Source organism: Herpailurus yagouaroundi, unplaced genomic scaffold, assembly GCF_014898765.1.
Source record: "Herpailurus yagouaroundi ecotype Mexico unplaced genomic scaffold, PumYag 165, whole genome shotgun sequence".
Lineage (NCBI taxonomy): Eukaryota > Metazoa > Chordata > Mammalia > Carnivora > Felidae > Herpailurus > Herpailurus yagouaroundi.
The window spans coordinates 21,965,334-21,978,635 of record NW_024412406.1 but is presented as its reverse complement, the minus strand read 5'-3'; the positions used below and the strand labels follow the sequence as shown (position 1 = coordinate 21,978,635).

Genomic DNA, 13,302 nt, shown 5'->3' with positions numbered 1-13,302 from the left:
GAAGGAAGGAAGGAAGGAAGGAAGGAAGGAAGGAAGGAAGGAAGGAAAGGAGGAGAGAAAGAAGGAAATCTACAATTCCATCTCTAAGGCTTCTAGGATAGGCAGGATAATGGGTATATCTAGGTATCCTGATATAGGTGGAAAATTCTTATATTCATAAGGTCCTGAATTGTGAAATACATGATATGTCTCTTAAACAAAACTAAGCATTAGGTTTTGGTCACTAGCAACTACAAACCCACATGGACTTCTTGTAGGACCTGGACCAGGTATTTTAGCAAATGGCACAAATTTTCAATGCTGTAGGATCAATCTACTTTATGCAGATATTACACATATTATAAAATGTGTAATATTATATTACAAATTCAAATATTACATATTAAAAATTCAGCAGCCTTCAGAAAATATAAAAATTATCAGAAGGAAGAAGAGAAAATTGTTCTGAAATTCAATGATTTTCAATTAAGCCTCAACACCAATAAAAGGGAGAAAGCATCCCTTTGTGAATAGATCCAGTCCCTAGCCTGAGTATGAAATCACCATATTTTGACAGCATTTTTAAAACAGAAGGAATTGGGGTGCCTGGGTGGCTCAGTTGGTTGAGCAGCCAACTCTTGATTTTGGCTCAGGTTGATCTCACAGTTCGTGAGTTCGAGCCCTGAGTCTGTCTCCATGTGGGCAGCATGGAGCCTGCTTGGGATTTTCTCTTTCCCTCTCTCTGCTCTCCCCCTCTTGCTCATGCATGTGCTCTCTCTTTTTTGTCTCTCTCTCTCTCTCTCTCTCAAAATAAATAAACTTACAAAAAAAACAATCAGGAGGAATCATATTGGATCACTGAGTAGTAGCACTTTGAGGTAAAGCACACGAGCTTAAAACCCATGGACCAAAACACCTAAATTAAAGAATAACAGGTAAATGTGTTCCTTTTCTTTTATAGATGCATTAACTTTCTCCAGTGTCAAAGTTCATTTGGTATCCTATTTATACCAAATGAATTCCTTATTGCTTGAAGGAGTCACAGCTTCCTAGATTTATAGTTACTTGTGACTTGGAGGTTATCTATTAAAATAACCACTATAAGGTAAAAATCCCTTCAAAGGCATCCCTGCTGGAGGATCAAAGAGTCACTGCCCTCCAAGAGGTGAGTAATTTACTCCACATGCCTGAAAGGCTCCTGGTCTGTAGTCTCTCTGTAGATCGGACTTTTTGTGAAAAAAGGAAAAGGCTATGTATTTTAACGTTCATGGAAAAATGGAGTTTCACTTCCTGTCACGAAGCACACTGTCAGAAAGGATGTCTGTGGACTGATAAATACAGTTTTAAAACGATCACAATTATAAGTTGAAGGTTTTGCTGTACCAAGTGCGAATTAAAATTTACATTTTTCTGATTAAGGGAAAAAAGGGATGAAAACAAAGTTTCGAATATGTCAACATAATAATGCTTACATTCCACTTAACCTAATTTAAAACAAAGAAAACAGGAGATTGGGTGCAATAAATGCGATTTACAATAATATTAAAACTTCTTGCTCAAAACAATCTGATGTAGTTAACAGGAGACTGCTGTTTGCTTACCTCTTCGTAAACCTTCTTGGCATTGTTATTATCTCCTATCAAGAGGTACCCCACTCCAAGGTCATTCTTTAAAGAAGTATCATCAGGAAATAGTTGAACTAACTTCTGTAGGGTAATCAGGGAACCCCTCATATGACCTGATTTGGTAGGAAGAAACAAACAAACCAACCAACATCAATAATATATCTTTGTATTGAGAGTGTGAATCACAAGAGACTACTCAATAGAGCCCTGAGACCAGCTTAAATCTGACCATACAGTTTTAATGATGGCCTCTTCAGCTTTCATCATGCAATTGCGATGATTATCAACAACTTCTATAAGTAGATAGTAAATGTAATATTGATTATACACATTTTAAACACATTCTCATTTTCTAAATCCATCAACATTTTTCTTACGTCAAATTCCCTCTTTGAAAAGTTTTAGCAATTCCTTGTAAAAAAATGTCTCACTGGTGTATCTTTGGTTTATCATGATTAACTTCAAGATTATGAATAGAGAACGAATAAAAAGTCTAACAGATTTCGAGTCTAGCACCTTGTATGGAACTTGAAAAGGCACTGAGGTACACCTCTGCAGCTGCTTCCAAATAAGACTGTCCTCATCTCTAGGTAACGAATAACCTAGTCATGGAGCGAAGGAGACATCATCTGGTATTATGGGACCCTCTGGTGGACGATAGGATACTATGCACAACAGGCATCATGAAAACCCTAGTTCTGGTCGATTTTTAAGGCTATCGGATGGAAATTTAAAATTTCTGGGGCCAACTGTCACTACTCCTCCACACAGAAATAAACTGAATATGGGAAAATGTGCAAAAGACGGCTAGTATACATGACAAAATTAATTCCCTAAAGGGCTCAGTTGCCCACAAACGAAGTATTTATTAGCCAAGAGTATGATGGGATATCAGGCTAATGCAGTTGTACGTCCTGCTAACAGTTAACCTGTTCGGCCTAAAACATCACCAGTTTATCCCATGGCCTTGCCCCTCTACTGGCCAATCTTGAATGGATTTGCTGAGCTATTCATTCCCTCACTAACAAATCTGACTCCACTCTTCCCTTCCTCCCTACCTGCCCAATTTAGATTCGTATGTTTCTTCTGTTCCTACAGTTCCCCTGTTAACCACTGCAAAGGCCCAGATGGAAAATCCCTTTGGCTACTATCTCTGTTCCTTCCACGCTGCATCACCCAACTGTGTTCTACTGTGAGTAAACTTCACCACCTTGTCACCTTCAACAACATCTTCTCCCTATAATCCTCTCCTCACAGAGCCTCCTCTCATGAACTTGCCTTATTCTCATTTGGGGAAAAAGACTATATTCAAGTATTGAAGGATGGCTGCAGAAGGGGGTTAGATTTATTTATAGTCAGTCTTTTTCCACTGGGGCCAGAAACAAGGTGAGGCAAGTGAGATACTCAAAGCAAAGCTGAAGAGGCTGCCAAAAATTCAGTAATCAAGATGAGCGATACTTTTATGCATTCTTTCTAAAAAAATCCACAATGAAAGAAATATCAACATTTTAAGGGCAGACTAAGTGAATAGCGCCTAACAGAGCCATATTGGAGACTGAGGCAAGAAAAACACTCAGTAATACTGATTTTATGCCTAAGGCAAGTGCCTCCAATGAGTGGCACCCTTGCCTTTTCCATCCTGTGTGGGTGCCATATGCTTATCTTCTTCTGGACTGGCTCTTCTGAATAGAAGTCTAATAGGCCTTCTAGTTTCTAATCATAACTTGGGTTCTGTTCCTATCTGATAACAGGGTCAGCTGGCTCCCAATATTACTTATATGAGCCTCTCCTAGGGACATCAATAATTATTCATGTAACTTACCCAGCCACTAGCACCCACCTGAGCAGTTACACTTGGCCTAGATTCTTCCATCTGGTTTACTGATGACGAGTTAGGTGGGAGAGAATTACAAGCCTGATAATAATGAAGTTAGGTTAGAGCTAGTCTTATCTGCCTTTGGCATGGGAACCTGGGTCAGAGAGGATGCTTTATGCTGCTCTTTTCAAAGCATTTGCAAATTTACCTAGTGGTTTTAAGAAGTTGTTTTTTTGTTTTTTTTTTTCCTATCATTTCCCTTGGTATGGAGTCAAACTTTGCAGGCAAAATTTTTAGTGCCTGGAACTCCTAATATTCCCTCTATAAAAACTGTTGCACTTAAAACTTCAACCTCCAGGAATCAATTTGTTATGGTTAAGAGAGAAGAGTCTGGCACCGCAGGAAGAGTTTTTGATTCCAGACCTATTAGTTTATTAGCTATGATTCTTTAGGCAAATTATCCAACCTCCGAGCATCCCATCTGCCTAGCTTTAAAATGGGGTGGGGGGTGGGGGTGGGAGGGGGGAAAGGTGGTAAAATACCATCTGTATCTTTCTAAGTATTAAGGTTAGGACTGCCATTTCCGTCTGGGACACTTTCAGGTAAATTACGCGAAATCAGTTATGAAAGTCAGGTTCCCTTCCAGGTAACTACACTCTTCTAAGAATATACAGCATGGCATTTGCTGTTGAATTAACTCTTACTCCATCTTACCCAGAAATTGCTGTCGGTCTGAGCGCCGCTTCAAGGTCAGCTTCAGCAAGTCTGTGGGGACATCGGGCAGACTGGCCACCTCCTGGTAGGTTTCGATGGCCCCACGAAGCACCTCATTGCTCCTTCTTTTCTCGGCCAGATCGTCTTCACACTAGAGGAAGTCCCCACACTGGATAAATGTCCCATGACAAGATATATTTGCAATCACCCAAAATATGCATGCAAACTTAATTTCTGGACATGCATCAAAAGCAATCTGAGACACATTAAAATTTTCTCCTTTTCAAGCGATTCAAAAGCAAACCAAAAAAAGCAAGACAACATGCTATCTAAGTAACACGAAGACCGGTTAGCTATCAAGCTGCAGAGGAGGAAAAAATGCCATCAAAGCAAGAGGAATTAATATATGCTGGGCTGATGGAGATCTGTATCATGTTATATATTAACATTACACAGACAGAGCTCCAGTCCGTACTTCCTATTGTCTCAGTAGTTTGTGTGTTCACTCATTCATTCAACAGCTATTACCCGAGAGCCACTTGGCAGGCAAAATAAACAACACAAAGCCCTTTTCTCATTCTGCTTCATTATGAAGAAAAAGACAACATACAAATGAAAGTACCATGTGCCTGGCAGCCATAAATGCTGTGGGTCAAAAAGGCAGCCGGCTCAGGAGTGCTGGCCCCGGTGTGGTTGGGAAAAGTTAGTTTAGGCAGGGTGAGCAGGGATGGCCTGACAGAAGTGAGGGAGTGAGGCATGAGGATATCCGGAGGAAGAACATTCCAAGGCAGAGAAAACAGCAAAAGCAAGGCCCCGAGGGAGAAGTGACGGGTGGAGGAAAGGCGGGTGCAGGCGCAGGGCAAGGAGGAGACTAGGAGAAGGGTGATGGTCAGGCAGCGAAGAACCTGGCAAGCTATTGCCAATTCCACTACAGTACCTCCATGTGAGATGGAAAGGCACCAGGGTTTTGTTTTTTTTTAATGTTTATTTATTTTAAGAGAGAGAGAGAGAGAGAGAGAGCACGCACACATGAACAGGGGGAGAGGCAGAAAGAGAGAGAGAGAGAGAGGGAGAGAGAGGGAGAGAGAGAGAGGGAGAGAGAATCAATCTCAAGCCAGGCTCCACCCTGTCAGCACAGCCCAATGCAGGACTTGATCTCATGAACTGTGAGATCATGACCTGAGCCGCAATCAAGAGTTGGACGCTTAACCAACTGGGCCACCTAGGCGCCCCCACAACAGGGGTTTTTGACATGATCGAAAGGACCACACTGGCAGTGGTATGGAGAACAGACCGAAAGAGTGGCAGAGAAGCACAGAGGCCAGTGAGGATGCTCCAGTAGGAACCCAGACAAGCAGTGATGATGACGGTTTGGATGAAGGTGGTAGGAGATAGCTGGATTGCAGATACATTTTGAAGGTCAGAGCCAAAAGATGTGCAGATGGTCTGAACGTGGCAGAAAGGGAGGGAGAGAAGTCAAGGACAAACTCCAGGGTGTTGGCTGGAGCGATTACCAGACAGAACTGCCGTCCTCTGAAAAAGGGAGGAGAGGGCAGGAACAGGTTGGTAGGCATTCGGAATCAGGAGTTCTGTTTTGGACCTATTGAACTCAACACTGATTAGACACCCAAGTGGAGATACTGGATAGAAAGGTACATATAGGAGTCTGGGGTTCAGGAGAGAGGTTGGAAAGACAGGGAGGACCAGCAAAAAGCACAGAGAAAGAAAGGTAAGGAGAAAATAACAACAAAGAAGTGACAAAGTGATACAAGGTGACAAGAGGGAGCGATCAATCATGTTCGAAGTGGCCATCAGCTTGGGCATCTTGGTCATGATGCTGGATTGGGCACTGTGGCACTTCTGATGAGCCTGGTAAAAGCATTTTTTATGGGACAACTGGGGACCCGTAACAGAACGGAGCAGGATCAGAGGAAACCAGGAGGGAAGGAGGTGCACACAACCCTTACAGGGAAGCAGAGAAATGGGCCAGTAAGTGGAGAGGAATGTGGAGACCAGGGAGAGATTTTTTTTTTTTTTTAATAATGGCAAATATTACAGCATGTTTCTAAGCTGATGCAAAAGAGTTGGTAGAGAGGGAAAGTGTGATGATGCAGGAAATGCAAAAATCAGAATGATGTCCTTCAGCAGGTGCAGAGGCTGGGAAAGGGGACCAGAACAATTGATCCATGCGAACAGGAGAGAAGGCGGAGCATATGGCAGGAGGGGAAGGGAGGCTGTTAGTGCTGTAGTGGGATCATGCAGAAGTTCTCTTTGGATACTTCCATTTTCTTAGTGAAATAAGCAAGAGTCTTTGCTGGAGATTGAGAGTGGGGAATGAAATATGAGAGGGATAAAGAGGAGAATGTGTAAAATGGTAGTTAAAATCCCATCAGATTTAGTACACTATAATTCAAAGATTACCATTTGAGGAAAAATGATACCAGTTAGAGGCTAAAAGTGGCGTATAAAGGGTTTTCTCAGAATATCCTATTTAACATGTTTACCTTTTCTAAATAAAGTGTGGGCTGCAGTCAATATATAGTTGTCTGAAGAACCAAAATGAAGCACAACTCCATAATTTGTGGGCGTGATAAGAAAACGACCCACCCTCCCCTGTTCCAAAGCAGAACTAGTAAGAATTGGCACAAATTGATGAAATATCTGTGGAGAACTTTTCAGAAAATATCACATCAAAGAATAACTTGTTCTGTGTACTGATTAGGTAAGTGTCCCAAGATGATGAGGACTAGAACTGAAGCAGTAGAGAGAGAGAGAGAAGTGGACAGATTTATGATTTTTCTAGATGAAAATTTCCCGATGAAAAAGGGGAAGTTCATCCTAAATTGATAGAAAGAGCTTCAGAATATACTGCTATCTACCTGTTCATATCTGTAAGTGGTCTGTCTCCATTATAGACTTATCTACCAGGTGAGCAAGTCCAATGTCAATGACCCACACTGGTCATCCTGCCCCTATGGCCTTCGGTATATTCACATACTGGCTTTTCTGTTTAGGCATCAGTTTCCTCTGAGTTTGGCTATGGTGAGTTAACTCCCCAAAACATGATTATTCATAGATAACTTCCAGAATGACAGAGTTCTGGAGCTGAGAGAGCCCTTTTGAGACCACGCAGCTCAGTCTCTTCAAGCTACGAAACAGATCCTGGATCCGGAGGGTTTCTTTGAGGTTGGCGGAAGGAGAAATGTCTACCAAGATAATCCTTCTTTAGGGAAATTGAAATAAATATCTAACTAAAACTCAATCTGAAAAGACAGAAAGATGATAAAGTTTATATACCTTGTTCCCTCTCCTCCACCTATCCCAAGTTCCTTCATTTTAATGAGGTAAAAACTTCTTACAACTTCCAGAATTGGGAAAATATCAGTATTAAAATGGCATATACTTCTTAAAATCTCTTGAATGAAACTAATAGACTGCTTTGAAAATCAAAATTGTACAGATTTATTGCTATCAGCTTAGCATCTGTACGTAAAATGGTTTGGGCAGGTACAGAACATTTGTTCTAGGATGTTAACATCACAAAGCCTTTTGTTGACTTGAAATAATTCAACCATCCAAACTTCCTAGGAAACATGTCATTTTCTGCCTCAGAGGCATTAATGGTTTGTGTAAGATAATAAAATGAACTGAATTTATAATTTAACATTTTGTATTGATATTCAGGGAACTTGGTCAAAATTGATTTTCATGGTGATCCAAAGAATAACATAGTATCAGTGCTGCTTCAGAAATGATGGATATTATAGTTTGTATTTAACTTAACGTTGCTGAATTAAAAAAAAATTGTTGGGATATTCCCACAAAATTGTTTAATTTGCTAACAAAGAATGAAAAATTCATCATTTATTCCTCCCTATGGAATCCATCTTCTTTCAAATTCTTATTTTTAAAACTCCTAGGCATTTAAAATTTCTTTTAAATTATTAAAATTTACTTTACCATGCCTAAGTTTTGCTTAATACCATATTAACATTAGTATCAATAACACCTTGTAGCAGAATAGTTTAGGGACAAAAAAATATCGCCTGAGGCCAAAATCTCAAATTCCTACTGTTAAATAAAGATACGAATCCAACAATCACATGTGCGAAAGTACTGAGTTTATTTAGACTCTGGCACCCACAATCACCATCACGTAAAAAGAAAAATTCTAAACACAAAGAATTTTTGCCACAATTAAATTACATTACCATGTGTATCCATCATTATTCTCTCTAGTTAATATGCTTTCTTAATCAAATGACTGTCAATACTGGTAACAAAGCCCATCACTTATTTGAACAGGCATCATCTTTTGGTAATGAACACATTCTGTCTTGCTTAACACCAATGAATTTAGCAATTTTGGAGGATGACTGACCAAATTAATTTACAAAAATGATATAATTGCTGTCTACTACCCCTGGTCTGTACCATGGACAGGGGGAACTTCTTTGCATTAATCTTTCACAAACTTAATTTATTAAAATTTAGTAAGTGAGTGTTTAATAGAAAGATAAGAATTTGAGCAACTGGGTCTCAAATGGTGGCCGCCTTTAGTTCAAAGCAAAACCTGTTTGTTTTATCCACAGATGTGTCAGTTCCCATGTGAGTGCCATATACAAGTCACGGCACTGACTCCCTCCAAAGGGGTGATGTCGGGTTCTCCTTGGTCTGGAAAGTTTTGGGATTGTGTCCCAGTAGGGCTGAGAATCTCATCCCACCAGGCGGGACTGTGGGAGTTTTGCTGCTTGACACATTGTGTATCAGCCCTGGCTTTTATCCTGAACTCCAGACATCATAAATTCAATGTCTCCTTGCCATGTCCAGTTGAATGTCCGACAGGCATCACAAAGATTACAGGATGAAAAGTGAATTCTTGACTTCATTCCTACCTCCCCAATCTGTTCCTCTCCCAGTTTTCCCTGTGAGTAACCAGCACTCTCTTTCCTCACCTGGCTGAACCAAAAATCCAGGACTCAAGTCCTGTCTCCCTCTGACCTGTACACCTAAGCCAACATTAAGCCCTCCCCAGCCATTTCCCTATCTCCACGCCACTGTCCCTGGAGTACACCTGGAATACTGTCCTATGCTTCTTTGCTCCTACTTTTGTTCCCTTAATCTATTCCCCAACCGGGAACCAAAACAATCTTTACGAAAAAACAAGATGCCCAAGTCCATGCATAAAGCTGGGGCAAGGAAAATACCATCCGTGCGGCCCCGGCCTCACCTGTGCCGCCTCACCGTCTCTCAGCTTGCCCTTCTTGCCCTCTGGAGCTGGTTCTGCCAACATCGCTTCCCTGTATCACAGCCTTTGGCCTAGCTGTTCCCTCGGCCCGCACAGCTCCCTCAGTAACCTTGTCACGTTTCAGCCACTTGCCACCTTGCTAGAGTGGCCTTTTCTGATCAACTTATCTAAAGTGCTATCTGCCCTGTCGTCCTCAAATCACATCACCTGCAGCCAAAAAATCTTAATAGGTATGCTTTTCTTTTCTTTATGATATGTATTTTTTTTTTAATTTTTTTTTTTCAACGTTTATTTATTTTTGGGACAGAGAGAGACAGAGCATGAACGGGGCAGGGGCAGAGAGAGAGAGGGAGACACAGAATCGGAAACAGGCTCCAGGCTCTGAGCCATCAGCCCAGAGCCCGACGCGGGGCTCGAACTCATGGACCGCAAGATCGTGACCTGGCTGAAGTCGGACGCTCAACCGACTGCGCCACCCAGGCGCCCCTATGATATGTATTATATAAGATGATCTAATATAGTTATGCTTAATGCCTTAATATGCTTAAATATATGTTTATTTATATAGTTACCCATGGCCTTGCTCAACTGTCACCTCCCGGGTAGACTTTTCCCTGACACCCTATCCAACATATCAACTCCCTCCCACATCGTATGCTGTGCGGTTTTTGGGGGTTTTTGTTGTTGTTGTTGTTGTTGTTTAGGTTTTCCTTAGCCCTTACCACTAACAAGCATTATATCTTATCTTGTCCTAGGCTTCGCCATCACAATGACAAAACTCTGTATGTTCTGCCGAGGGGTTCATCTGCAGGGCCTAGAACAGGGCCTGGCATAGAGTGGGCTTTCTCTAAGTAATTTGTGACTAGGTAGCCTTCAAAATACCTTCCACGGGAATACAAGATCCACAAGGACAGAGACCTCTAGAGTGTTCGTTATGATAATCCCAGGGTCTAAAAAGAGCACGTGGCATCTGGTGGGTGTATGTAATTACAGATGAATGTGGACACGCTTCACAAAACAAAGAGCTGGAAGATGGGGAAAGTCAGAGAAGAAAGGAGACGAGGGAATGGAGGTAGGGAGAAGGGAGCTGGTGAGAAAGGAGTCAGCGGAAAGAAACCACAGCGAAAACAAAGTAGATTCCACTTTATATTTTCACGTCTTTCCTAAGCACACTTGCAGCCTCTAGTTACAAAACTGAGGTTCTTAAAGCTCCGAGGAGCCTTCAGTGAACACTTTGAGGAATGGGGCACGACAGTGACGGGAAATCGAGGACAAAAGCATTCTTCTTGATCTTCTTTTGAAAACCAGAGAGAAGTCCGATGGAGGGAGGACAGGAAAATGTTGTTGGATTCACCAGGCCACAATAGCAAGTTAATTGTCTCCTTTACAACAGTATTTTTTGCTTGACTTTACACATATGCATGAGAAATGGATTCTATACATAAGTTACAAGAGAAAAGAGAAGTGCAAAATAGTGGGCAGTGAAAGAATGACACAGAATACAAACACCAAAAACATTTTCTACAGAGGAGGGTTTTCGAATACCTGTGCCTTTCCGTATCTCGCCCGTGGACTCTGAGGGTATTTGCGAACCAGTTCTTGGAATGCACTCAATGCTTCCTCAATTTTTCCCTGTTAGGAAGAGGCAGTTACGTAAAGACGGCAAGTTCAGATGCATAATGTTATTCAGTATGTGTGTGTGTGTGTGTGTGTGTGTGTGTGTGTGTGTGTTTTAAGTAGGCTCCACGCACAGTGTGGCGCTTGAACTCATGACCCTGAGATCAAGGGTCAGATGCTCTACCGACTGAGTCACCCAATATAGTTTTTTTAATATTCACCAGCTAATGTTGTCAAAACTGCCTGGACTCCGTTTTGAGTCTAAAGACAGTTTTACCAAAGATTTTTAAAACATTAACAAGTATGGCAACCATACAAGTAAAAATGAACATAAATGCACTTTATTTCTTTTAAAAACAGAAACCTGGCAAATGATGTACTATAAGTCTTTGTTTAAAAAGTTGCACCTTCCCTCTAGATGCACAGTTCCTGTGGGCATTAGTTCTTCATTTTCTTTTCAACAGAAGCATAGTTGACACCCAGTCTGCCATTGGCTTCAGATGTACAACACAGTGATTCAACAACTCTACGTTACGCTACGCTCAGCACAACTGTAGCTACCATCTGTCACCAAACACTACAAAATCCCTGACTACGCTCTTGAAGACAATATTTAGGTTTCAAGTTGGGGGAAGAATACTGCTGGCAGCTGGAATGTCCTGGGGTCTGCAAGGAGAAGTCTGAAGCACCTGTTGGGGTGGGGGTGAGGCCTGCAGGTTGAGAAGGCCCCCTGGCATGGTACCTGTCACCCACTGGACATCAGGGTTGATTTGGCTCCCCTCCAATCAATTTTGAGGGTTTTGACTGGGAAAACTCACTGACTCTGGGTCATGTGACCCCCTCCCCGGAGCGCATGTGGGCCCTTAAGAAGATGGCCCAAGCACCTGTGATAAGTCTCTGACCACCACCACCACAGGAAAAGGAATAGAGGGTGAGGAACCCTCCCCCCACCACACTCCATCCACGGCCATTCCAGGGGGTAGCACACGTCTCCTGGTTTCCAATGGACGGATGCAGGTCGAGGATGTTGGGAGCCATGGGATAGAGACAGATTTTTTGAGATGAACTTCAGCGCCCTATACACTGGTAAACCCACTCATTCCTCATCTAAACGGAAGTGTGCTGTGGTTTGTATGTTTTGACGTTCACCGAGTGAGTTTTCACACAACAAAGTGTACCTCTCCAACGTGGCTGTGCACAGCAAACTGCACCTCCTACCCCGCTGTTATTTACACCCACTTCGGACAGACTTGACTAGAGAAAAGTCGGGCAGTGTTCATATTAAAGGTACGTAAGATCAGTTCTCTAGGCAGACGTTCTCGAAGAAAGAGGTTTTCACTTCCTCTCACGTGCCCGTAAGTGGTGCTGAGGGGCTGGTGGGAGATACATGCACAGTGGAGCGGCTACGAGGGCCGGTTCCGGAGCCAGACCGACTGATGTGAGTCTGCTCTCCGCCACTTGGAAGGCGCATGACGTATGGCAAGTTACTTACGACTCTGCCTCAGGTGCCTGGCCTGTAAAATGGAGACGAGGGTACTCGACTCGGCTGTGGGGGTGCTGTTTCGGTTAAGTCTCCTAACAGTGACGAAGCTCTGGCAGACACTGCACGGAGCATGTGCTGTGTGGGGGATGTGTGTGCAGCACAAGATACCGGGGCCCAGCCCAGGGAGGCCTCGGACCCGAGAGGCAGGTTCATGCTGACAACGGGGACTTGGCTGTAGAGATCAATCGGGCCGGGAACACAGACTCCACATCACATTTAGTGTCAGAAAAGTCTGTATAGCTTTTTAAAATATGCTGCCCTGTCACGGTATTAATTTCTTTAAAGATTTTATTTCTTAAGAGCAGTTTTAGACTCATGGCACAATTGAGAGAAAGTATAGGTTTCTCATATACCTGCTACCTCCCCCATGATTAACATCCTGCACCACAGTGGTACATTTGTTACAACTGATGAGCCTGCCATATCGAAATCGCCCAAAGTCTGTAGTTTACCTTAGGGTTCATATTGTATATTCTGTTGTATATTCTGTGCATTTGGACAAATGTATACGGACTGTATCCACCATTATAGTATCATACAGACGAGTTTCACCGCCCTAAAAATCCTCATCCCTCCCCCCACCCACTTTTAAGGGATGAAGGATTCATGTTAAATATCTTTTTCTGTGTGACTTTCTTGTAACTGCCCTGTATTATTATTTATTATTATTATTATTATAAGAAGAATAAGCAGAAATAAAAGAAAGAAACAAAGGAAGGAAGGAAGGAAGGAAGGAAGGAAGGAAGGAAGGAAGGAAGGA

At 42.3% G+C, this 13,302-nt stretch overlaps 1 protein-coding gene across 1 annotated transcript in view; it reads right to left on the bottom strand.

Moving 5' to 3' along the window:
• ASPH (aspartate beta-hydroxylase) overlaps nucleotides 1-13,302 on the bottom strand; it is a 229,473-nt gene that overhangs the window by 57,733 nt on the left and 158,438 nt on the right. The window contains exons 16-18 of the mRNA XM_040487723.1: nucleotides 10,928-11,014; nucleotides 4,135-4,285; nucleotides 1,581-1,717 (exon numbers count right to left, since the gene is read on the bottom strand). Coding sequence (XP_040343657.1) covers nucleotides 1,581-1,717; nucleotides 4,135-4,285; nucleotides 10,928-11,014 — 375 coding nt within the window. The remainder of the gene's footprint in view (nucleotides 1-1,580; nucleotides 1,718-4,134; nucleotides 4,286-10,927; nucleotides 11,015-13,302) is intronic.